Source organism: Talaromyces rugulosus, chromosome VI, assembly GCF_013368755.1.
Source record: "Talaromyces rugulosus chromosome VI, complete sequence".
Lineage (NCBI taxonomy): Eukaryota > Fungi > Ascomycota > Eurotiomycetes > Eurotiales > Trichocomaceae > Talaromyces > Talaromyces rugulosus.
The window spans coordinates 3,101,955-3,126,004 of NC_049566.1; the positions used below are offsets into that span (position 1 = coordinate 3,101,955).

General features: G+C 48.3%; 8 protein-coding genes across 8 annotated transcripts; 3 read left to right on the forward strand and 5 right to left on the reverse strand.

Moving 5' to 3' along the window:
- Window positions 1-169: 169 nt before the first annotated feature.
- Window positions 170-806, forward strand: TRUGW13939_11451 (uncharacterized protein; the record flags this gene model as incomplete). The annotated part of the gene is made up of 2 exons (XM_035494559.1): window positions 170-186; window positions 293-806. 2 exons carry the CDS (start codon window positions 170-172, stop codon window positions 804-806), a joined length of 531 nt encoding a protein of 176 aa, XP_035350452.1.
- Window positions 807-1,485: 679 nt separating this feature from the next.
- On the reverse strand, window positions 1,486-2,744 carry TRUGW13939_11452 (uncharacterized protein; the record flags this gene model as incomplete). Its single annotated transcript, XM_035494560.1, has 7 exons — window positions 1,486-1,694; window positions 1,748-2,081; window positions 2,132-2,225; window positions 2,281-2,368; window positions 2,424-2,520; window positions 2,573-2,608; window positions 2,715-2,744. 7 exons carry the CDS (start codon window positions 2,742-2,744, stop codon window positions 1,486-1,488), a joined length of 888 nt encoding a protein of 295 aa, XP_035350453.1.
- A 1,630-nt stretch (window positions 2,745-4,374) lies between these two features.
- On the reverse strand, window positions 4,375-9,638 carry TRUGW13939_11453 (uncharacterized protein; the record flags this gene model as incomplete). Its single annotated transcript, XM_035494561.1, has 17 exons — window positions 4,375-5,238; window positions 5,292-5,407; window positions 5,683-5,715; window positions 5,769-5,880; window positions 5,943-6,194; window positions 6,258-6,409; window positions 6,608-6,683; window positions 6,774-6,783; window positions 6,939-7,362; window positions 7,416-7,918; window positions 7,978-8,397; window positions 8,450-8,511; window positions 8,562-9,036; window positions 9,094-9,271; window positions 9,328-9,368; window positions 9,419-9,473; window positions 9,524-9,638. The coding sequence occupies 17 exons, from the start codon at window positions 9,636-9,638 to the stop codon at window positions 4,375-4,377; spliced, it is 3,888 nt and encodes a 1,295-aa protein (XP_035350454.1).
- Window positions 9,639-10,831: 1,193 nt separating this feature from the next.
- Window positions 10,832-14,528, forward strand: TRUGW13939_11454 (uncharacterized protein; the record flags this gene model as incomplete). Its single annotated transcript, XM_035494562.1, has 3 exons — window positions 10,832-11,035; window positions 11,085-13,074; window positions 13,129-14,528. The coding sequence occupies 3 exons, from the start codon at window positions 10,832-10,834 to the stop codon at window positions 14,526-14,528; spliced, it is 3,594 nt and encodes a 1,197-aa protein (XP_035350455.1).
- Window positions 14,529-15,098: 570 nt separating this feature from the next.
- Window positions 15,099-16,952, reverse strand: TRUGW13939_11455 (uncharacterized protein; the record flags this gene model as incomplete). The annotated part of the gene is made up of 4 exons (XM_035494563.1): window positions 15,099-15,110; window positions 15,174-15,723; window positions 15,778-16,830; window positions 16,915-16,952. 4 exons carry the CDS (start codon window positions 16,950-16,952, stop codon window positions 15,099-15,101), a joined length of 1,653 nt encoding a protein of 550 aa, XP_035350456.1.
- A 910-nt stretch (window positions 16,953-17,862) lies between these two features.
- On the reverse strand, window positions 17,863-18,858 carry TRUGW13939_11456 (uncharacterized protein; the record flags this gene model as incomplete). The annotated part of the gene is made up of 2 exons (XM_035494564.1): window positions 17,863-18,623; window positions 18,687-18,858. The coding sequence occupies 2 exons, from the start codon at window positions 18,856-18,858 to the stop codon at window positions 17,863-17,865; spliced, it is 933 nt and encodes a 310-aa protein (XP_035350457.1).
- A 1,718-nt stretch (window positions 18,859-20,576) lies between these two features.
- Window positions 20,577-21,684, reverse strand: TRUGW13939_11457 (uncharacterized protein; the record flags this gene model as incomplete). The annotated part of the gene is made up of 3 exons (XM_035494565.1): window positions 20,577-20,783; window positions 20,849-21,176; window positions 21,242-21,684. 3 exons carry the CDS (start codon window positions 21,682-21,684, stop codon window positions 20,577-20,579), a joined length of 978 nt encoding a protein of 325 aa, XP_035350458.1.
- Window positions 21,685-22,565: 881 nt separating this feature from the next.
- TRUGW13939_11458 (uncharacterized protein) lies at window positions 22,566-22,961 on the forward strand (the record flags this gene model as incomplete). The annotated part of the gene is made up of 2 exons (XM_035494566.1): window positions 22,566-22,574; window positions 22,632-22,961. The coding sequence occupies 2 exons, from the start codon at window positions 22,566-22,568 to the stop codon at window positions 22,959-22,961; spliced, it is 339 nt and encodes a 112-aa protein (XP_035350459.1).
- Window positions 22,962-24,050: the final 1,089 nt, after the last annotated feature.

The following is a 24,050-nucleotide window of genomic DNA, read 5'->3' on the forward strand; positions in this document are numbered from 1 at the left end:
GCGATTAGTAACTCGGCCGCCCTCAGTGGCAGCATCATCAGCCTCCAGGCATTAACTTTGGCTTGACAACTGAGAATAAAAAAGAGGCCACGACAAAAAGCCCTTCTCCTTTTTTGCGATTTCAGCTGAAGAATACACACAGCGTGCTGTGAAAAATATAACCAGCGTCATGTTCTGCCTTCGCAGGTGAGCCCTCTCCACCTCAAATCGAACCGTCACCAAAACCTCACAATATCTTGACCATTTCGATAATATAAAAAAAAAAACAATAACTAACAAACTCCACAAACAGCTGGCTCCCCCTCCTCTTCATACCGACCAACGCCTCCCCTCTCTTTATCCTCTCCTTCGTCGTCCTCACCTACCTCCTCCACCGACCATGCATCTACTGCTCCGCCCTACTCCTGATCCTTTTCGCATCGTCATGCCACTGGTCAGATCGCTGCTACTTTGATTTACGGGGGGACTGGTACTCGCCGCGTTTTACTTCTGTGCCGTTTACGTACACTGTGCCGACAAACAACACCTCATCCGCCGCTTCTTCGGCGATCAACAATTATCAAACAATATCAAACACCGACGAATCCCTGGTAAACTACATCATGGAAACGATGAATACAACAACCACAGCACTCGCTGGCGCGGCTCTCGATGAGGCGAAAAAGAGGTTTTTGTTGAGTGGGAATGCTGCGGGCGTCGAGGTGCGCCATGCGGAATGGACTGGTATTGGGCTCTCGTGGTTTCGTAGTATGGTTGGACAGCGGGAGTGGACGATACCTTGCATTAATGTCAAGGTGCGATTGTAAATCTTTACGTTTTGTATATTTTGGGGGAAATAAGGGAAAAATCAGTTTGTCATGTTTATAGCGTGGTTTTTTATATTGATTTAATACACTATGAATGCCCGGTTCAAACTAGTCACCACAGGGAGGTTGCCTAAAATTGCCTAATATTTCTAGTCATCTTGAAAATTGAAGCACATTAATTGATGTTTTAGTGTTACACTCCTACGAATCAGATCTTACATCTGCACTACACAACAATTGGTCAATATATCAAACTTCAAGTTTAGCACCATGGTATAAATTTAAACGTCAATAGATGCAAATTGAAATGAAGGTTACGGTAAAATACATAAAATCATCCACATTTCACGTACGCATAGAAGGTTAAGTCCATAATTATATATCATAAGCAACAGCATTGGGTCGTATCAAAGAGATTTTTCACGAAGATCTCATCCGATGACCATACCAAACCACCAAAACGCGTATATGTACGGAGGTATCATCAAAGCACGAAACCGCATCGCTAAAATAAATCACGGTAAAATTATTCTCTGCAGCGGAGAAGACAAATCGAATCGAAATCGTTTTTTTTTTCCTTCATGTGGCGGTGTCAAGCATCTCGGCTCGAAAGCAGGTCGATTGCTCTCTCCTGTTCCACCTTTTTTTGTATGTATGTTGAGGAATTAAGAGATTAAGGTTAGGTGTAGCCACCAGCCACGGATGGCCAGTCGTCTTCGGTAATGCTGCTCCAGAATAGCCACACACATACCACTGAGAGCAATGAAAAGAGAGTCTGAAATAGGGCACCATTGATCTTGCCGTCAACTGGGCCACAAATGTGGGGGCTGATGACAAAGTTGAACACTTGGGCAATGGCGAACAGCAGCGTGGCGCCAGTAAGGTAGACTGAAAAAGGGTTAGCTAGACTCTATAATTGCAGGTAAGCATGGAATACGTACTCAACGGGCGCTTCTCACCCAACACTCGAATGACAAGAAGGGCCTCCAAGATGTAGAAAAAGAAGAGACAAATGAGCGGGAACAGCAGGTACAGAACGTAGAGCCCGATGTTCCGGTTATCGCCTGATAAGCTCGGGTCGAAATGCCCGGTCCAGCTGAAGCCGGTATCAAGGGCAATGTAGCCTGTTCCAATAAAAAGAGCAGCGCTTGAGCCGAAGAACAGAGCCATTGATAGTGGGGTCCCGTCGTCCAAGAACTGGAAGCCGACAAGAGAATTGAGGAATAGAATCCATGCCGTAGCAGTGATGGCAGCAACATGCACAGCCGAAAATCCCTAAAACAGGTAAGAATTGAGTCAAGGATACAGGGTCCGGATAGACGAACCTTGCGGACATCGGCCCCTAAAGGAAAGGCGCCAACGGTAAAAATTTCACACAGAGAGACAATAGCATAGCCAAGCAAGAAAATTTGAATTTCCCTAGACATGTCAGTCTCTTTCAGGCCGTTTCAAGTGTCAAGACCATAGAACCAACCTTCGACCGACAGCAGCACGCTTCTTGTCGGACAAGAAAATCAAGAAGGCACAAGTAATAATGGCGATAAAGGCAATAAGGATAGAACCTAGTTCTTCGTTAGCACCATGTCGACAAGCAGAACCCAATCAGGAAATGCATACCCAGGTTACCCAAATGCCGGCCATTGCTCAGCGAGATACCGGTCAACGCGCAGCCGCCGAAGGGGGCATTAGGGGGTTGATTGGAAGGAACGAATAGCTGGGCGCATGTTAGTGAGTTCTCAAGAGAGGGAAGAAAAGACTCGACTTACATTGCACACGGGAAGAGTGGTATCGCGACAAAAGTCCTGTTGATAGGGCGGTACACTATTAGTCTCACGCAAGCCCCTCGTGTGGCCCAAGCCACAAGCACGTTTGACATCACAGGCTGCGATATCGAATTCCCGAACTCACATGAAATTTCCCAAACTGAGTCGACCCCATGGTGGTGGTAATTAATTATATAAATTCGAGCGACGAGAAAACGACGACTGCTGCTGCTGCGTGCCGGGTGTGAAGCGGCCCCCGAGGGAAACTGCGACCGACCACGCGGTCGGATTTTGTGGAGCGAAGAGCAGTTGACGAGGTAGGCGAACGAGCGGCGTGAATGGCGAAGGATATCGACGACCAGAGCGGACGCAGCGAGAGAGTCGTTTGGGGAGAGGATGGCGAGAGCAGCGTCGTCGAACGGGGAGCAAGAGAAAGAGGAGAGAGCGAAACACGAAAGAGAAGTTCTTCGGGTCGACCAGACGAGCCAGCAAGTAACAGGCTCCAAATACGGCACTAGCCAAGTCTCATCGCCGTAACTTATGTAACTGCTGTAACTGCTGTAGCAGCGGGGGCGCCGCTGGATGCGTTGCTGCGTGGGCCGCCGCGTATTAAATACGTGGCCGGTACCAGCCATCGCAGGCGCTATTCCCGAATTGGCGGCAGATCGGGGTCGCTCAGCCACCCGACATGCTCCTTCCCAGGCACGCCTGCCTCGGCAGCCACCGCCCCCGGAGCTCGCTTGCCTGTTTGGGGCTAGTGCCATACGCTAGGCAGGCACTAGGCCTCGCTAGCCCGTAATCGCACCGCATACGGTAAGGTGTTTCGTAATCTATGCGTATTGATTTTACGGTCCCTCTTGATGTTTATCCTGTGCAATGTACGTCCTGTATACTTCGCGGGCATGATTTTATATAGGGATGAATATCAAGCAATCTGAAGCGCCTCCGATCAGCCCCTTTAGGAAATGTACTCCCCTGTCACACAAGCCCTGGAATGGCTACACACATGGCAATAGTCTCATGCAATTCTATTTTTGGCCCGAAGGACCAGCTGGGTGTGACATCAATAACAACTAACAAACCGGGGTGTCGCTTGTCAACGGCGACCGCGTTTCACATTGTTACAGACCTGTTTCTACTCCCGCAACAGATTTTATTATTGCAATATCAATTAACCTCCGTAATACCAATGCCATAAAGAAAGAAACATTCCTACATGGATATGATCCGTAAGCTGTAACCGATTGGCCTTGCAGCCCTAGGGCGCACGCTAACCAGGAAATTAGGCTTCTGCCCTTGCCGCCAATGAGCTGGCCAGCCCTGCCCTTTCTCCTTGCTGATCTTTCAGCCTTTTTATCTATTTCTTAATCAAAGTCCCCTCGAGGAGATGAAATAATTAGACTGAAAAAAAAAAAAAAGGCGGAAGCGGGGGTAACTAGTGAGGAACGAGGTGAAATTTCAAGGTTAGTTGCGACTATGATCGATAGTCGGCCCATCGCGTCTCCTTGCCGGAGTGTATTATTCGACGGCGATTTGAGGATCGTCAGCTCTAGGTTGTTCATGTTAGTAATTACCAAGTACTAGTAAGTAAGCTACTGAGTAGTGAGTACTGAGTACGCTGTACGTAACATGTATCGACTGGTGCATGTGCCAGCTGCATGCAAAGTGCTACCTCCACATCGCTTGATATGCACTGTATTTGCCTAAACGGGAAAGTTTCAGATATGCATTTCAGACCTACATCTTTTTCAACTGCTTTGCATATTTCACCAATACAAGCGGTGAGATATGCAAATGAAAACCTCTTAAGACACCGACGGCCCCGGGCTCCCAAGGAGAAGCGTCTCAATCTGACGAATCTCATCATCCTTCTTTTCCTGCAGCGCCTCCTGGTCCACAAACGCATTGCCCGTTCGATATATCACCGCAGACTCAAAATCCACTAAACGCACACCGAAATCCTCATGCACAATGAAATTGCTCGGACGCAAGTCGCCGTGGATCACGCCAACATTGTGCAGGTCTGTGACTATGTCAAAGCACTCTTCCAGGTCATCAGCGCTTGCCCATCGACCCTCGAAATCCTCCATTAAAAACCCGACTACTCGGTCCTGGTGTTCTTCGTAGACATACCCCAGGAAATCAGGGGCGAGATTGTTTGCTGCCGTGGCAAACAAATGCGCATACACTTCAACCTCGCGCTGCATCGCACACACATCGCGCGGGAAACTGGCCATCTTCATGATCATGAAAATCGGTATGTTGGTCGGTTCCTGCAGCAGAGCCACACGCGATACCCTGTCCTTTAGCCGCTTCACCTCGATCAAATCCAGCACGTTGATGTACACGGGACACAGCTCCAGCACGCGCAGCACGTTGCAGTCCATACAATGAGGCGCCACCGGGTCTGTCTGACAATCGATTTCTCCCGAAACCGTGTTTTTGCGCAGGATGGCGGTGCGCCATTCGTTGTGGCGCCAGATTGCGGGCACAAGGTCGCTCAGGTCTTGTAGAATGTCGTCGTAGGTACCGCCTCGTTGAGAGGGGAGGACGTCGAAGCCGTAGATGGAGAGATAGACGATTCGTGGGCCGCGCTGGATGCGGTACTGGTCTCGCTGGTATAGGATGTCGGCCTGGCGAGAGAGGATTTCCTCTTGGGCGAGGGGGTCCTGGTTGTCATTACTATTTGAGCCATGTCAAAGACGTGGAAATTGATATTTACCCTCATTTTGACTGGGCGCTGACCACTTTGATCAGCAGACGAAGATAACCGAGTGTTGGATTTTAGAGTGTCGAAGGTGTGGAAGAAGGCAGTAAACGGAGTCGGTGTGAACAATCCTGGCACAATCAGATCCCATCGTGTATCTTATTCAGAGATGAATAAGACCAACGATACCAACCACAATGAATTATACAGCAAAACAACAAAACATGAAGTGCTATGGATTCAAACACCATTTTTTTATTAAACTCGTCTCATAGCAATCTGCACTAGCAAACGTTCTCTATTTGAATCTCCTTTCCATCATGATCTCCCAAATCCAGCTTCAGAGTCCGACCAAACAGTTCCAACAGCATTTCGAAACAGGTCTTTGAAATGGCTGGATCGTAACGTCCTTTGCTGAGTTCATCGCGGATGAAGGCGTCTACCAAGATTAGCCCCTCTTCTTTCTTTTTTTGCAGACAGAGTTATACTTACGTTGAGCCCAGGCAACTTCATAGAAACTGAACAAGACGCCCTTCTCATGCAATGTCTTGCGGATCAAATCCCGTCCTTCTGGAGGGACGTGGTTGTCACTCTTTCCGAATATCTATCGTATCGTCAGTTGACAGTCCACAAATTTCCATTGCAGTCTCGAGAAACGTTATTTACCATAGCCAATTCTCCCTTGATATCTCCAGCGCGCGCCAGACTATCATCTTTCTTCCCCTCGCCAAGCGTCCCACTATGAACATCAGTCGCAAAATAACACACCGCAGCCTTGACTCGCTGGTCAAGCGCACATCGATATGCCAGGTGTCCACCGAGACACATTCCAGTAGCGCCGACGCGGCCGTTGCATGTTGGCAGCGACAAGAGGTAGTCTACAGACAACGAGGCATCTTCGTCGTAAGCTGCGACTTTCTATCAACACATCATCAGCATTAGACATTGTGTTACTAAGAGTTGTGGAGTAGAGGTTCTCACCTTGGAAATCTTCCACAAATTGCCCTTGTCGGTATCCTCAGCATCGTACTTGAGAGCTTCAGGACCCGTGAATTCGTGGTAACTCGACGGGGCGACGCAAATATAGCCCTGGCCGGCTATTTGTCTTGCGAACCTGGCGACTGGGCCAGTCACTGTTCTTTTCTTTTAGCTGAGCTCCTCAAGCCAAGCAAAGAAAGAGGAATTTGCCTTGGTAGATTTCGCTAAACACGACCACACCAGGGAATCTGGCGTTTGGGTATCCCGGTACCGTTGGATGGAAGACGTATATGCCTGTTTTACACGGGTTAGCACGGAGCACGAATTAAGTGATATCGGCAGAGCAGACTCACGCATTGACCCATCCTGGCCAGATGCCTTGGTGGGCACGTCCACGTGGGATTCCTTGATGAGCATGATAAGCAGTGACTAAGAAGTAATCCCTAGATATTGGAATGTGGTTGTTGTGATTATTAGTATCGACGTTTGTTCTGCGTTGATGTCCCGCAATAGCCCCACCTTCTCCCTTCTGTGATATCATTCAGTCTACATAAAACTCAATGCGTCCAGTTTGAATTGCTGGGTCAGAATTGCAAGCTTTTTCATTTAATATCTTCTACCCTAAGAAGATCCACGTATTAAGATTATTCAATATTCAAAACACAGGCAGATACCCTCAGCTACTCCTGTTCTCCTCCGCACTTCCTTCCGAACGAACTCCGCTGCGCCTGCGCCTGCGCTCGCGCTTGAGGATCATAATACTGCACGAAAGATTCCACCGTTGATGGCGTCTCATGCTTACTCTCACTATCGTTGCTGTGCTCAGTAATGTCGGATATCGACACACTCCCCGTTGTGCTCCCAACTGGGAAATTTTCCTGCGAAAAAATCGGCGTCGGTGCCCACATCGGTGTTGGCACTTTCTCACCAAACCCTTGTTCTTGCAATTTTATTGGCGTGTTTTGAACCGATTCGGACATGGTAGGCTTGCTTTCAGGCGGTAGGCTGATCTTGAGATTCTTGAGATCTCGGTGGTTGCGGCCGGTTGAAGATGGCCGTCCTACTTCGCACCCTTCAGCTGGCAATTCGACCCATTTCCTCGACCGCGCTGGTCATAAGAGTCAGTCACGTAGACACTAATATGAGGTCGGATATACTTACAATCTAGTTCAAATATTGGCACGCTATCGGCCTGGCTCACTGGCATTCCCACGCTTATCTCTGTGTTGCTAGTCTCTGATCCCTTTTCTCGAGAAAGAGAGGATACGCCGGTCATTGGCGTCGTCGACAGGCTGGAGTAGTTTGTATTTGTTTCCTCCGTCGTTGACGAGATGTCCGGACTACTCTTTCGTATAGAAGAAGACATGATAGTGGTTGCTATATCCGATTGCTTGCGCCGCTGAATCCACTGATATATAAACCATGCAGCTAGTCCAAGGGCAATACAACCGAGCCCTGCAAAGACTCCGATGATTGCTTTGACCCAGAGCGGCATTAATAATCCTGAAGATTTCGTTTCTGTGCCCGGTTTTGTTGAGTTTGTGATTTCTAACAAGTACGGATAGTATGTGTTGATAGGCTTTGTGTAAGCGGTGGAAAATATATTCGACAAATTGTTGTTGTTCCATGAAGGAGGTGACATCTTGGTAGCACCACCATTTCCACTGTGTGGTTGGCTGTTAGTATTTAATTCGGACCAAGGACAGACACCTGGATGACTTACGTGCCCCCAATTCGAGAAGTAACAGCTGCTGGAACAGAGTAATTGCTCCAGTTCTGTGGACTATACGTCTTCTGAAACTCAAGTGTGTTGAGGTTGAATACTTGCACAAATGCTCCGTCCAGACATATTGTTGGGTCATTCTTGAAGATGCCGCCGAGAACAAACATCTGGTCTGGGTATACCTGCAAGCACTTGTGCCCACTACGACCGTGAGCGTACTTCCCGGAATACGCCTTGATCCAAGTAAATGATGGAATCGAAAGGATGTAAACGTCATCTGACGGCAGACTCTCAGCACTGACTCCGTCATAGCCTCCGTATATGTAAATGTTGAAAGAACTGCGGTCTGCTGCCGCTGCGACGACTGAGCAGAACATTGTCAACTGAGGTGGAATGTCACCAGTTGTACTCTGCGAGAACCTGAATTCCAAAGTGTTAGCATCATCCATAGCTAGCGTATGTCTTCTCTTACCATGTCTGAGAGGCAACATCGTAGACCGGGATTTCGGACATGAACGTCGGACTTGTCTTATTCTGCTTTGGTCAGGTACCATAACAACACAGAACAAACTTCAAACGCTTACACTTGCTTTGAATTGTTCTGCCGTCAAATTCCGATCAGCAGTCAGAATTTCAGGATTGATGACTCCTCCAATTGCGACTAATACCCCTGACTCGGACACCGGAAGCCAGACTAGCTCTGCATTTGCTCGGGGCGCAACACTCGTCGGCAAACTCATATTTTTCCATGTCTCAAGTCTCATGGTCTCCATATTAACAGTAATAAAACTCTCCGCAGTCGTGTTGGCCGACTCATCGCCTCCTTCGATCCTCCCCCAGCCTGGCCCACGCATGCCGCTAAAGTAGAAGCCCAGGTTTTCGCTTGGAGCAGAGACGCCGGCACCATTAGTGACGTATCTAGTCACATCGTTGTCGATACTCTTTTGTAGGAATCCTGACTCCCAGTTGGGAATATTCGTGGAATATTCGTGGACTTCATATCCCAAGATCACGTCTGCAGGTGGGGGATTCTCGCTGTTGGTCAACCGAGCTAGTCCTCTATGACAAAAAAAATTAGCTATTACTTTCAAAGTAACTATTCGTCATTCCTCATACCCATATAGTATGAATTCATCGTCGTTGGCAAACATCACCCCGTCGTCGTAGTTGGGGTTCACGTTGGCCGTTGAGGTGCCTCCATTCTTAGCCATAGCCTGAAGCAGGCCTGTCATGTTTGTTTGCTGGTTGAAGGAACTGCCCAGAGCGAGGCTGTACATTGAGCCGCCATCTTCATCTAGATAAATCAGTCAGTTTCATCTCATCGGAATCATGTTGGCCATGGTGTCGTACTGTTACTCTGAGGACTTCCATAAGTCCCGTCAGACAGTCCACTGGCTAGATCAGCTACCTTCAAACAAACAATCGACAAAAACTTTCTTACATCTGCCACCAAATATCCCCGCCGTCAAGGTAAATGGTGTCTCGCACAATATTGGCTTTGAAGGTTAGCACTATCACTCTTCTTAAAATGGATATCAGATCTCACCGCGAAGCTGCGCCCAATTGCAGATCGAGACATTGACTTCATTTTGCCAGCTGATTCCTGTCGCAAAATGGAACTTTGCCAGGAAGATGAAACCGGTGCACGTGAGCCATGACATGGCGGAAGGAGCGAGATGTTCTTGAGCCGGGGAACAACAACTTAATCCTGTTGCAACATCATATATCGATGCCCATTACACGCCTCTCTGGTGAACCCGACTTTTTGTGTGATTTTTTTCTTATTCGGTTTTTGTGTTCTTTTCCCTTTGCTGTTCGCATCTACGGGGTCGTAATAGTGAACAGGTTTCTGCCCATGGGATTGCGAGTTTCCAGAACTAGCAAACACGATGGCCAAGATTCAACAGCGAGCGGCACTAGCAGCGTTAACTTGTCATCTTTCATTTCGGCGTATATGTCATTATTATTCTGGCTGACGGTAGGTGTCTGGACAAAGAACTGCGATGTGGTTCGTCGACTCTAGGCGATTCGTCGTCGCCCACATGCACGCAACGGGCCAACAAAGAGAACGACAGGGGGGGACTCATTTCCCTAGAGTCGTCAATAAAGCATCTTGTTTTAAGTTTTACGAAGCGTGCTAATTTGTCTACCCTTTTCTTTTCTTCTCGGTGACGTGGGTTGGGTGATGGGGGGTGGGGTTTGGTGTCTTTGTTCCGTCAGCGATGCCCACCTCCTCGTGGCTGGACATGGCCCAAGCATCAAAAAAAGCACCTTCGCCAAGAAAAAACGGCTGGAACTTCTTCAACCGTCCCGACTATCGAAAGTCAGAAAGTTATATATAGACATGAGACGAGAAATGGGGGAAGAGGGACGTCCCAGCATGGATACACATATCAACAACAATCCTACGGCTATCCTCCATGAGGAGAGGGGAGAGCTAACCACTAATCATCCTGGCTAAATTTATGCCAAAAAATTTATCGTCACTATTGATTTTGAGTTGCTTTTTTGACACGGAGGACAGGGTGGCATGGACCGATCAACCGATCCTGTCCTTCTTCGTGCCCTGGTCGGATTACTCTAGTCACACCCATAAACTTTCGGGGAGGGATGGAGTTAGTTCCTCTAGATATAATAGGCAGAGCTAAATTTGTGCCATGCTGCAGCCGTCTCTTTGTTTTGGTGACGTGTGTACGTGCCCTGGGGAGACGCATGGCCCAACTAGAAAAACATCAGATTGACTTGTTCTATACAGGGCGAGTGAAACCGCTCTTAATTTTCTCGGTCATGTTCATTCGCTTGATGCTGCCGCCTTGAGCCTTTCTGTGAGACTCATACGTCTCTTACAATCGCTATGTGGCTTTCATTCGTTTGTCTTGCTGTCGGTTTCTACGTCGTACTCGGCGCAAGCGCTCAAAAAGCAACTAGCACGCCCATTTCTGCTACTACTACATCTATCCCTTCTGTAAAACCAACAATATGGGAAACAGTTACTTCCAGAGTGACTACTATTGGGTATCTAGATGATGATGGGTCGGCTCCATCACCGGCTCCAACTGTAAGCTTGCCCCAAATCTGCTCGTTTATGGCGCTGAATTATGTTTCAGTCGACAGGCTTGTTTGTTCCACCGCCCGGGGTTGAATTAGGAGTAGAAATTGGTGATACCATTACTCACACAGTTGTTACTACTATGACGATCACGTCTGATTGTGGATGTACTCGGCCCCCGACGATAACGACGACAATGACGGCTATATCGAAGACGACTATCACAACAATAACATCCACTCCTCCAACGATAACGACGACAATGACGGCTATATCAAATACGACCATCACAACAATAACATCCGCTCCTCCAACGACTATACATACTAGTGCTACTTCAAAGCCGCCTCCTCCTCCTCCTCCTCCTCCTCCATCTACCTCTCCATCTACAACTACTAAACATACCACCACCCCCACTCCAACTCCGACTCCTTCGGGAGGAAATTGCCCTGGTCCAGGTATAACAACAACATCAGTCACAGTGACACTACCCGAGGCTACTTCTACCGTCACCATCACTGCAAGTCCTACAACTGTGGTTTCTCCAAAAACGGTGATTGACACTGTCACCCTGACTGAACCTATAACGGACAGATTCACGTCGACAAGAACTCTTTACAATGATACAACAGTGGTTGTAACAACTACCGCAACAAAAGTAACCCCAGCTACAACGGTAACAATCACGGATTTTTTCACCTCTACTGCCGTCTTAAACATGACCACTACTTTAACCGAAATAAGCACGACAACATCAGTGCTTCCCAAGACGTTTACAGCCACAGACAATACCACGACTATCGTTACCTCAACATTCATCTCGGACGTGATAACAACAATGACTGAAACAAGGACGATCACAGATGTACCTTCTCCCAGTACAGTCACGGCAACCGTCACCAGGACTGATCCTGCAAGCATTATAACAACGACAGCCACCAAGACTCCAGGTAGCGCTGTGACAGTAACAAGCATCTCGACAACGACGTTGGTCAGCGTTTCTACTGCAATTGGTCCGACGGTAACTATGACAGTTACCCAGCCTGCAGTTACAGTAACAGACAGAATAACCGATATTTCTACTAAACCTGGGTCGACCATTATCAAAACCATTACTGAGTCTGAGCCAACAGTTGTGGTGACGGATACAATAACGGACGTATCTACCGAGCTTGGCCCAACCATAATCAAGACTGTTTCCGAGTCCGAGCCTGCAGTGACAATAACTGATACCGAGCCTGGGCCAACAATTGTCAGGACTGTTACTCAGTCTGAACATGGGACAACCATTGTCAAGACCGTTACTGAGTCGGAGCCTACCGTGACCGATATAATAACCGACATTTCCACTAAGACTTTGCCCGCAGTCACTGATACAGTAACCGACATTGCTACTGTGCCCGGGCCAACTATCATTAGGACTGTTACTCAGTCTGAAAATGGCTCAACTATAATCAAAACAATAACTCAGTCTGAGCCTGCAGTTACAGTGACGGACAGAATAACCGATATTTCCACAGAGCCAGGGCCTACTGTTATAATGACCGTCACTGAGCATGGAACTACCATAATCAAAACGATGACTCAATCCGAGCCTACAGTAACTGTCACTAAACCTGGGTCAACAATCGTGATAACCAACACAAAGACAAATCCAAACCCCCCAACTACTGTACGCATAACAGAAACAGAATCCGCGAGCATCGCAACCGTCACAGAGACCATCGGCGGTAAAACGAGCATCAAACTCAGCACCGTGGTAGACACAGACACAGCAACTGAAATAGTCAGTAAACCATACACAGAGACAGATACCATCACCATGGATCATACCGAGACAGTCGAGATTACTCGGACGAAAACTCTTAGTGGTCGAACGTCTGACGTGACCGTCACAGATACTGTAGTTCTCACGACTAAGCCTACTTCAGTTATTGGGTCTACATTCACCACCGTCACCACACAACCGGCTCAAACGATTACCCAAAGTGGCTCTGTTATAACCATTCCAGGTACCAAGTTGATCACGACCATTGCTACCAGTATAAGTATGAGAATCATACCTTCTTATTCAGAATGAGCTGCTAATAAATGAAATACAGAAGAAACAAAGACGCAGACACACACAGTAACCACCACATCCAGTCTAACAATATGTCCTACTCGAACCATCAATCCGACATACACGCCTGCTGCTCCCTCACCCAGAAACTACACATGGGGCTGTCCACCGGGCTCTCTTTGTCAGCCTTCTCAAGTCAATTGCAATTTCGAAATGGGTCCACCGGCAGATACATACTATTGCAGTCCCAACGAATGCGTTCAGTCACCCAACCTCTTGTCGGCTCAATTCTGGGGGTCCAATGTCACATCAGATCAGATTGGCCGCTTCGACGTATCGCCGGGCTACTTCAATCTGAACCCTTCGGAATTTAATCTGACCTATGGAATTTTCGACTTCCCACTCGGTAATAAGCTTACCAACACAGCTCAACGAGTTAAAAGACATCTTTTCTCTGGCCTTTTGGAATGGTCCTACCCATTCCATCACCCGGCAAAGAGACAATCTTCGTCCTCTGGTGGCGAGGATACCATCCCAGGGGTCTGCTATGATGAATGCAACGACTGCATGCTTGAAGCCGAGTCCAAGGGCAAAGTGCCTGCTCTCTGTGCTGCCAAGTCTGCTTTTGAAGTTCTGCTTGGCTATTGTAACTCGTGCATTAACATGCACAAGAAAAAGAAAAGCCACGCTTCCACACCGCCCGAATTCCAGCAGTTCCTGTCGTACTGCGATACTGTTGACTCATCGCCGCCCGGTGGGGGCTCGTCTCATCCTTCGTCGGCACTGGGTGATCATACCACAACCAGGGGTGGTGGTGGTGGTAGTGGTGGTGGTGGTGGTGGTGGTGGTGGTGGACATCCAGCGTCCTCCCCTGGCCCTGATTCTACAGCATCGCCGACCGGAGCAGATCCAGAGTCTGCAGATGCTGGATCTACTGGTCCGAGGCCAACATCGGGCTCTGAAGCTACTTCGACTGGAGGTTCTGGGTCCAGTGTTGCAGGCGATGACCCATACGGAACCTCAACTTTCAAACATTCTTCTCGGACTAAACCAGATACAGCTGCAACGGGTGCAACGGGTGCAACAAAAACAAAGCCAACAGCAACAGCAACAGAGCCCACCTCAGGATCAGGAGCATTAGCAGGAGCAACAACCACCAAACCACCCAACAGCGCTCCATCCACGGGTGCCAACGGGGCATCCAACACAGGAGCAAGTGGAACAACAGCTGCTTCTGCCGCCAATACAGGCTCTGGTGATTCCTCCAAGGCGATCCCGTCAGGCGCAGATCCTACCGCTCAAGCGACTTCTACTGACCCATATTCACCGTTGTTCAGTGGAGCAGCGAGTAGGATCAGTGGCCGTGCTACAATATTCAATCGGATGGGGGTGATATGGAGTATTGTAGGAGCTTTTAATATTGTCGGTGGATACGTGTGATTTTGTTATATTCAATGTTGGGTTGGTCTTTCTCGTCCTTTTTTTTTTTGGTCTTTTCATACTTTGATTTAGACCTTTTCTTATATTACATAGCAAAGTGTGGAGTTTAATTTTCAAAACTGTCGTATTGGCTTAATATCTATTAATTGATTGATTATTTTTTAATTCCATGCCCAGTTTCAATATGCGTGATATTCTTGATCATGATAACAGAAGGAGAACAAAAGATGAAATGAAAACAAGGTGATGGAAGAAGAAAAAAGTATAACCCGAAGTATACATCCAATATGGTTCTCATGAACCATCCCATCCTTCCAATCGGCAATGCTATTAGGTGTAAAAAATAGAGAAAAAGATTTGAAAAAAAAAGAAAAAGAAAAAGATATGTACGTATATAACACATTGGTGAATGGGAAGTGAAAAAAAAAAGTTGAGTAGTAAAAAGAAGGAGAGAAAAGAAAAAGAAGTAATGTCAAGGGAAGAAGCCTTGTCAAGTTGAAAACACTACTCTGTTAAGAAGAGTACATGCATGGAATTTTGACGTGGTTGGTGACGGTCGACGCTTTTTTTTTAAAAGACGTACTGCAGCACACGAATGAGTTAGTTTCTTTCCATGGCAAGATGATACAGAATATAAAGACTTACAGGAATAAACAGATACGGAACCCGTCTCTCATATTCCAACCATGCCTCGCCGTACTTGTGACGGCAGCGCTGAATATCGCGAGTCGCGCGATGAGTGATCATGGCCGCAAAGAACAAAGGATAAAACCAAGGGAACGGGCTGTTGAACCCCGTGATCAGGCCCCAGTTCAAGGCAAAGTACAGGTCACAGGTATAGTGCACTTTGCGTGCCAGACCATACCATCCCGAAACCAAAATTGTGCCTCCGTTGGGGGTCTTGATGGTATCCGGGTTGTGTACTGTTTGCCAGGGAAGTTGTGGGAATGCCTTGCGGAACACTGTTGTGCCGCGTTCCATCTGGCGATAGCGGTTCTTTTGGCTGTTTGCGGTGTCCCAGACCCAGTAGACAAACAGGTAGGCGACGTACAAAAAGGCCAAGACGTAGCGGTTCCAGCGGTATGTGTCAGGGTGGTGGTTGGCGAGGTAGATGGTGCAGTGGCAGTAACTCAGGGGAACACCGGCCAAGTTCCAGAAGATCAACATGAAGCCCCATTTCTCGTAGTACATATCCCTGCGTACCTTTATTAGATCTAAATGAGATTTCCAGACACGCTGCAGCACTTACCAGGTCGAGATAATGCACTCCTCTCCCTTGGAGCAGGCATTGGCGTACAGAAAGTGGGCCATGAGAAGAAAGCCCACTTCTCCAGAAACATATCCATACAACTCGTACTGTCGAGCAGCAGCACCCATGGTGACAAGCAAGAGAATGTACCACGGAAGGCGAACTTCAAAGAACATTTTGAAATCGAGGATACCAAACATGCGCGGGTTAAGCTCCGCACCCATGAAAAAGTCGTAGATCGGATACCCAGTCATGCGGTGCTCGGCACCACGAGCCAAGGCCGAGAAGTAGGCGACAATGGATACCAGGAAGCCGGAAAGAATGGCCACGCTCATCAGAGGACCAAACTCGTCGATAATGGTATACAGCTTGAAGAGACCGCTGAAGTGCAGACCCAAGGCGACGGCGAGAGTGACATAGAACGAAGCAACGGCAGAGCAGTAGTAAGGCAGTTGCTTTCCACCTGCGTGAGGCAGAGGTCGTCCAGATAGAGTGATTCCGGGGAGGAGGATGTAGCAAATGCCTTCAAAGACGAAGAACACCCAGTACATGGTCCACGCCTTGAGCGACGGAAAGGCTCCCTCGTAAGCGAGACCGCCCAGGTGCGTGACAAACTCCTGCAGGCTCTGGCCGTCGGCTGGAAGAGGAGGCTTTCCATCATAGTAAGTTGCGCCAATCCACATGTAGTACATGAGCAGTGGGAAACCGATCATCAGCGCGCTGGCGCCCCACGATCCGCCAAATTCAAACTCCCCGCTGTAGTCGACCTTGGGGTCTTTGCCTTCGATCCAGCCGTCAATGACCTTGGGGGCGCCATTGGTATGTCCGTTAGTGTGCCCATTGGTCTTTCCGTTGGCCTTGGAAGAGATCTCGTCCTCTTGAGAGTCGTCCTCCACTTTGGCCTTGGTAGACTTGCGCTTGCGCGGTGAGCTTCGGGGCCCGCTGTCCAGGGATGTCGGAGTCATTTCGGCTGTTGGGTCGGGAGTAATTGAAAGACGACTGCGAGTTACACGGCGTCCAGGAGTCTCGACGAATTCAGGACGTTCAATCTTCCTGCAAATCAGACGTGAATCAGTAACGAGCAAAACGAGTAAAAGGGGGGGAAACCCAGCAGCGGGCTTTGTTATGTATACTCACCTGGGGGTCCTCCCCGTCTGCGAGCGTGTCAGCGTCATTATTCTGGCTTCTTCGGAACCCTTGCGGAGCGACAGATGGAAGAGAACATGAAAAAACGATCAATCGCAGGAAATCATGCTGGACCCTACAGCGATCCATTATTCTTGTTGGATTTGGCTTGTTTATTTTTGTGGAGCGCGGCGCTAGGTCGCATCGGGGCGGCAGGAATCCGCACCGCCACAAGCGGTTTAGCGCCGCTGGGGTGCAGTTCTAGTGCGCATCTTTATTCTTGTTCCTGTCTGAGGAACACTGCTTCCAGGTCTACTCGACTCCCTATCTTCATATATTGCTCTCACCTCTGTCACTAGAGGCTACAAGCATTGCAAGCATCTCTAAATATCATCCTCTGAATCAGCGCGCAGTAACTTGTGCGCAACCACCAACAAAGAATGGAGCCCGCGGGGCCCGCGGAATCCGACGACAATGTAACAATCGTTCTTCTAACATCATCTGGAGTTCCAGTTTCTGCTTTCTGGAACTTAGTTTAGGGAATGCAGTCCGAGATAGATTTAAGCAGACTTTTCAAAGCAAAGTATTAATTCAGAGCAGATCTTAGCTTCCTCAAACAGTTGAAGGGTCAACTGTAAGTACTAGTCCCAAGCACCACGAAGAGGTGTCTGCTCATCGCTAGGGTTCGGCCGACAGCTTGTTCAGCGCCGGGTTGACAGCTTATGCAGCGTCAGGGGTCGACAGCTTGTTCAGCGTCGGGGGGCCATCAACAGCTTTTCAGCGTCGGGGGTTCATCAACAGCTTATGCAGCGTCGGGGGGCCACCAACAGCTTGCTTTTCAGCGTCAGGGGGTCATCAACAGCTTATGCAGCGTCAATTTTTTCAGCCTCGAGAGTGGACATATTCTCTCGGTTTGCAAGGAATTTGCATTCGTCATGTGATAGGAAGTGTACGGCCTCCTCAGAGCGTAATGGCAAGGAGAATTTCAGCAAGATTCTCCATATGGGAACTTTGTTCCAATTTCCACGGGCCGTATCGGTGCATCTGCATTACACTGGTGAGATCCAGTCTCCCGCCCCGAAGATATCTCAACCAGTTGCTATCATATTCCGCAATTGTGACAAATACCTCCTTGTCATCCTGGGAAACCAGGATGCGCTTGTTTGCGGGAGTTTCATGCTGCTTTATCCATGCTACGATTTGAGCGGCCTCCTGAATATCAACACGGTCACCGAGTCCAGGGCGGGCAGCAGACTTGCATTCAACAATTGCTTCTATAGCATTGGTTGCATATGTCTCTAGTTGGCCATCGGTTATGGCTTCATAGCCGCGGCCGTAGCCGAAAAACGCTCGGAATCTCTTTTTGGTATGTCGCCAACGAGAAAAATGAGGAGCCGGGCCTACTTCTGCAATGGCCTGCAACAAGTTTATGAATGTGGCGTTCACAGGGGATTCGTCCTTGTCTGGCTCGAAAACTTCCATCTGCTGCTTTCTCAGTGGGCCAAAATCACCCGATCCTTGAAAGCCATTGTTGGCAATGGCTTGGATATAGACTTGAAATGGGTCTGATGCTTGCAGGAACGCTCTTGCTGTAGCGATTTGTGGCCCCATATCGAACAAATCTGCGCTGAATTCCACAGGATCGTGTTTGACTATCACTGTACGAAACAGCAAAAATTGCTGCTGAGTGATATTCGACCCAGATTTGAAGTCGTTGAAGCCTCTCAATGACCTTCAAAGCAAGCCCGCTCTAGTTGCCATAGTTCTCCATTCGTCGATCGAACCAGGTACTCTGGTGAAAAGCCGTGCTGGACGCGCTGGCCGCGACGTTGTAGTCGACGATTGCGGTTCTGGGTCTGCTAGGGATCTTCGGGCTCGGTGACGCGCAGCAGTGGAGGCTGGCTGTTCCAATCGCTTGTTTCTCTGTGCAAGAGATCTAACTGGTCGTCGAGGCATTGCTGCCGAGAGATGAAATGATAGACCTTAAAACTTTCACGAAGTTATCACGTAGATAGACTGTTCGAAAAGAAAAGAAAAAGGCCGAGAGGGATTGGATTGTGGGAGAGTCTAAACGGGTAGGGAGGGATGGAGACTCAAAGAAGTATTTGCTGTGACGCGCTAGAGAGTATGCGAGGAAGGTGCCTTCTCTTTCCAAGAACGAGCCATCAGCCGTTGCTCGGGACACGACACCAACAGCGTGTTATTGATGGTGGTTTAAACACAGTCAGCTGGTGCATCCCAATAAGGGGTATATCATGAGTCTAGTTTTTCTGTGTCAATTGAGGGTTTTCTATCTTGATACAGGGCTTCGGGAAGGGTACTTTGGGAAACAAAAGATAAAGGTCAACAAGGCGGTATTATCCGTGGAAAAAAGACACATTCTAAGGGTTTAGTCTACAGTATATGTACGGCCCAAGCACGCGAACGTGGCTAACAAGGTTTATTTGATACGAGACTCAAGTAAAGTTCAATGTTCTTCGTAAATATAGATACAGCCCTTGTTTGGTATTTTTCTCATTACTTGAATAAAAGGGGGACACCGAGGGACGCCCCAGAAATTGATAATATCGTCGAGCTCGACACCGGCTTATTTGAGGTGTACATCATTACATCTCATGGAGATGAGGGCGTGTTGAATCGGCCAGCGAGGACAAGGACTTTGATTAATCAAAGAGGTAGTAAGAGTATCACAAGCAGAAAGTAAACAACAGCACCACCCACCTATAAAAGTACATGCTCGATCACCACCAAGCCCTAGCAACACTCAATTTGATACATGAGCTTTCTATATAAATCACTAAGCCTATTTGACTGGTACATACGACCATAGGGTGTGGAAAACAGGGCTTCCCGTCCGCTCAGCCGTACTTAAGCCACACGCCGGCTGGTTAGTAGTTGGGTGGGTGACCACCAGCGAATCCTAGCTGTTGTATGTTTTTGTTTTTTATGTCTCTGTTTAGTTCTTTTGCAATTGATATCTTTATTCCTCTTTTTAACGTCAAAACCATACTTGTTCGGCGGCGTGAGCCCTCTCCTTCCCTTGACACCACCGCATCTTGATATATCCACGAAATGGTAATGCTACTAGGCTGCTGTCCTTATTACCTTCTAGACTCAGAGGTTTTAGGATCTCGAGTTGAAGAGCGGACTGGGCTTGGTGGGTGGATTCCTTGGGGACTGACTCTATGGGTAGTATGAGGCAAGCTACGGAACAAGAACGTCACTAACAATGTGAAAAAACCGGTTAGCCGAGACACAATTTCTTAGGGGAATCCCATATTGGATAAATGTCATTATGATCGTAATAATAACATCTATGATAGCCAGGGTTCGCATGTTGGATTCAACATCGTGTGTTTGACGATGTGGGTTAACGGGGGAACTCCCGACTCCATGCTGCGGGTGAGGCTAGTCGAGGAAGAAAACAAAGAGGGACAACCGCGAGGATTCCATATTCTTACAGGAATAGACGTGATAGTGTGGATGGGAAGAGAAAGAGGAATAAAAGAGGAGCGGCTGGGGATAGCGGTCTTCAGAAGGAAGAAGCCACACGTTGTTGTCATCCTGCTTGCTCCTGCCCGCCGTGAAAACCCTCGTCTAGTGTTTCATGTACTTACGCACGTAGAAAAATAGAAAGTCGATAACTAGATAGAGAAACACCAAAGCTCTATGGATTAGACGCGAAGAGGAACGCTCAACCTGCCCTTGTCGCCTTCGTGTAGTGGATAGCTCAGAAGAATCCTGGCGAAAAAATCCCAAGGGGCGGTTTCACGCTTCTCGAAGCTGAAAAGCGGTGATTGTCGGATCACCACATCGAACCCATCCATGCAGGCATAGTAGATGCGGCCATGCTGAGGACCAACGAGAGAAACCATGACGACCTAGAGATGTCTCAGTCAGACTTTTGTGAAATTAACTGTGGGATACTATTATATATAGTACATACCGGAAATCTCTGCTCGTATTGGAATACGAGTGGCGAACCCTCGGGGAAAAGAGCTTCGTTCTCGTCTTCCTCGTCCTCAAAATCTCCGTTCTCGCCGCTCTCCATCATTTCCGGCTCATGGGCGCGATTTCGCATTGCGGTGATGAGCTGCGCCAGCTCACCGTGCATAATGCAGTTTTCATGGCCGACTTCTGACTGCTGAGAACACAATATGATATGGGGGTGTTGCTCTCCCCAAAAGCCGATGTCATACTCATAAATATTTGTTTTCCAGCCCTTTTCACCACTCCTTAACAATCCTTCACCCAAGAGGAGTCCATGGGGAAATCTGTAATTAACATTTAGTATCATAGGGTTAAAGATAAAAAGTGAACTTTGAAAAAAGGACTTTACCTGACAGGCGTGATACCCCTCTTGGTTGGAAGACAGTCGACGACGTCTGTGCCCTTCCGCGGAAAGCCATTATACGCCCACTTCTCAAGATAGCGGGCAACACGAAGCGAGGACTCCTCTGGCTCCATCCATGTCCCACCAGCTTCGTAGTCGGGAAATTTGTAGAACGGGTTCCCAAACTTTGGGTCATCACATTTTTCTGGCTCGATCGGATGTTCATCAAGGAAATGCTGGGGGCAGGGTGCGAACAATACAGGTGGATGGGAGTCTTCAACTTCAGTGATTTCGAAGTCGTGGGAGACCAGTCGAATATTGTGCTTTTCAAGAAAACCACCCAAGACATCACCATCCACGCCGAGACTGCCGCTCATCTTGTCATCATCGAGAACCTTGGTCCACAAAGAGTTCAGCGTGTTGCGAATTCGTGTTGTTGTGCTGGCCATTTTGAGGAGTATGGTAGTGAAGTCCAAGAGGGATGTCAAGAAGAGGGGAAGAAGGTGATTGGAGGAGGCTGGGCTGGCGACATAAGCGAGTAAACATTCAGTCATGGATCAACCAACAAATTTTCAAACAAAGAACTTTTTTCTAATAAAGTGGGACAAGTCTTCACCGGTGCCTGAATAAATGGATTATCTTTTCAATATCAAGCCAACGTGGTTATACCACCACCAGCAACATCGATGTAAACTACGAGATACTACTGATTACATGCCATGAACTGTAAACTGATATGCTAAGGCGTGGTTTTCTTTCCTGTCTGGATATTATCACTCAACACACACACATGGGTGGAGCAAAAGGATCCACTTGTATAGCTTTTTTGTTGTCGTTGTCGTTGTCGTTGTCGAAAGCGGTTTCCTATTTGGGCACCGCGATGGCAGCCGGGCAACGCTCCTCCCTCCTCTGGGGTTTTCTTCTCGTCTCTGCTTCTTTTCCTCTTTCTTCTTCTCTTCTTTTTCTTCCCTCGAGAAACACCAGATCGCCTCCTTTACAGGAAGTTTTCCATCGTTCAACTGTCTTTCAGACCAAACACTCGTGTCTCTCTCTCTCTCTCTCTCTCAGAGAATGGCCGACCAAGCCACTAAACGTGCTGGCGCGCACGGCTCAGGACCCGGCGCCTCCGGAGCAGGAGGGCGTAAGCCCAATCGCAAAAGAGGTGGCCGCGGCCCCCCTGAGAAACCCGGCGCCGGGAAAGGCCCCAAGGTATTCACAATATATTCATCAGCGTGAGGATAGTGCTAAATGAATGCAGGCCAACAAGTGGTGCGAGGTGTGCGAGAGCATTGCCCACAACACCAATGAGTGCCGCTTGCAAGCTGGCCTCATGGCTCTTGTAAGTGCTTGCTTGAGGGACCTCCCGATGCATATTCGACCTGACATATTGCAACAGAGTGGCTTGAGGCACAACTACCGCAACAACTCCACCACCACCACCACCAACACCAACACCGGCCGCCGTAACCGTACCTCTAAACGGCGGGCTCCTGTAAACCCTGAGCGGCGCCAACGTCGTGACCAACGGCGGGAGCAGGCCCGTAGGGAGCAGGCGGCCGAAGCCCACCAGCCTCAGGCCCAGCCCCAGGAGCACGGAGTCGACGAAGCCGGTGCCCGAGGAGGCGACCCCCAGACCCAACTGGACCAGCAAATGGCGGATTTGGAGATACCGGCCGAAGCCGGTGATAGACAAGTTGTGGTCCTCCCTCCTCCCGATCGACGCTGAAAAGCTGTTGCTGACCCCTCGACGCTGAAAAGCTGTTGACCCCCCGACGCTGAAAAGCTGTTGCTGACCCCTCGACGCTGAAAAGCTGTTGTTGACCCCCCGACGCTGAAAAGCTGTTGTTGACCCTCCGACGCTGAAAAGCTGTTGTTGACCCCTCGACGCTGAAAAGCTGTCGATCCTGAACGATTACGAGACAAGACTCAAATCCCATTTTTCAAATGGGTGCCTGGCTAGCCACCAGGTCTCCAGCGATGTGCTCGCACCTCACCGTGGTGCTGGAGTCTAGTAGTCATGCTGTCTAATAGGCGGCTGGCGAAGCTAAGACGAGCTCTTCATGTAGAAAATCTCAAATATAGCCAATTTAACTTCTACTTAGTACACATTAGTTTGCCGTGCAGGCGATAATTCTTGATTGGGTTGATAGTGGAGGGTACTTAATCAGAGATGACTTGACAACTGTTGATAGAATAATTAAAAACTCATGGAGGTGAAACCAAATATCTGACATTCTGGTTCTTTTATTCTTCAAGTAATGAGGAAAATACCAAACGAGGGCTGTATCTATATGTACAAGAACATTGAACTTGACTTGAGTCTCATTTCAAATAAACCTTGTTGGCCACGTTCAGGTGCTTGGGCCGTAGAAATATATGTTGTAGACTAAACCCCTTGGAATGCCAGGCCTGAAAAGACTTGTTTTTCCACGGATAGTACCGCCTTCTTGGGCGTTCTTTTGTTTTCCCAAAGTACCCTGCGGAATACATGTATCAATTGATGCCTTTGTTCGTGTAAAGGGGACCGCTTCTTCAGCTATTAAACACCGCTATAGCCTTACTTCCCCTTTCTCTTCTTGCTTATCTTTTTTCCATCATCAAAATACCCCCCCTCTCCGAATATATTTCCTTCAAGCACACCCCATTTTCTCTCAAAATGGTTGCTGCCGTTGCTCTTGCTACACCTGGTTTCACTTACTCTCATCATCCAGCAGGGCAAACCCGCACCCAGAAAGGAAAGGTACTCTTTTTTGTCTATAATCTCCCCTACTGCGATGGATAGTGCTAAATTACCTTTTTTTTTCCCCTTTTAGAC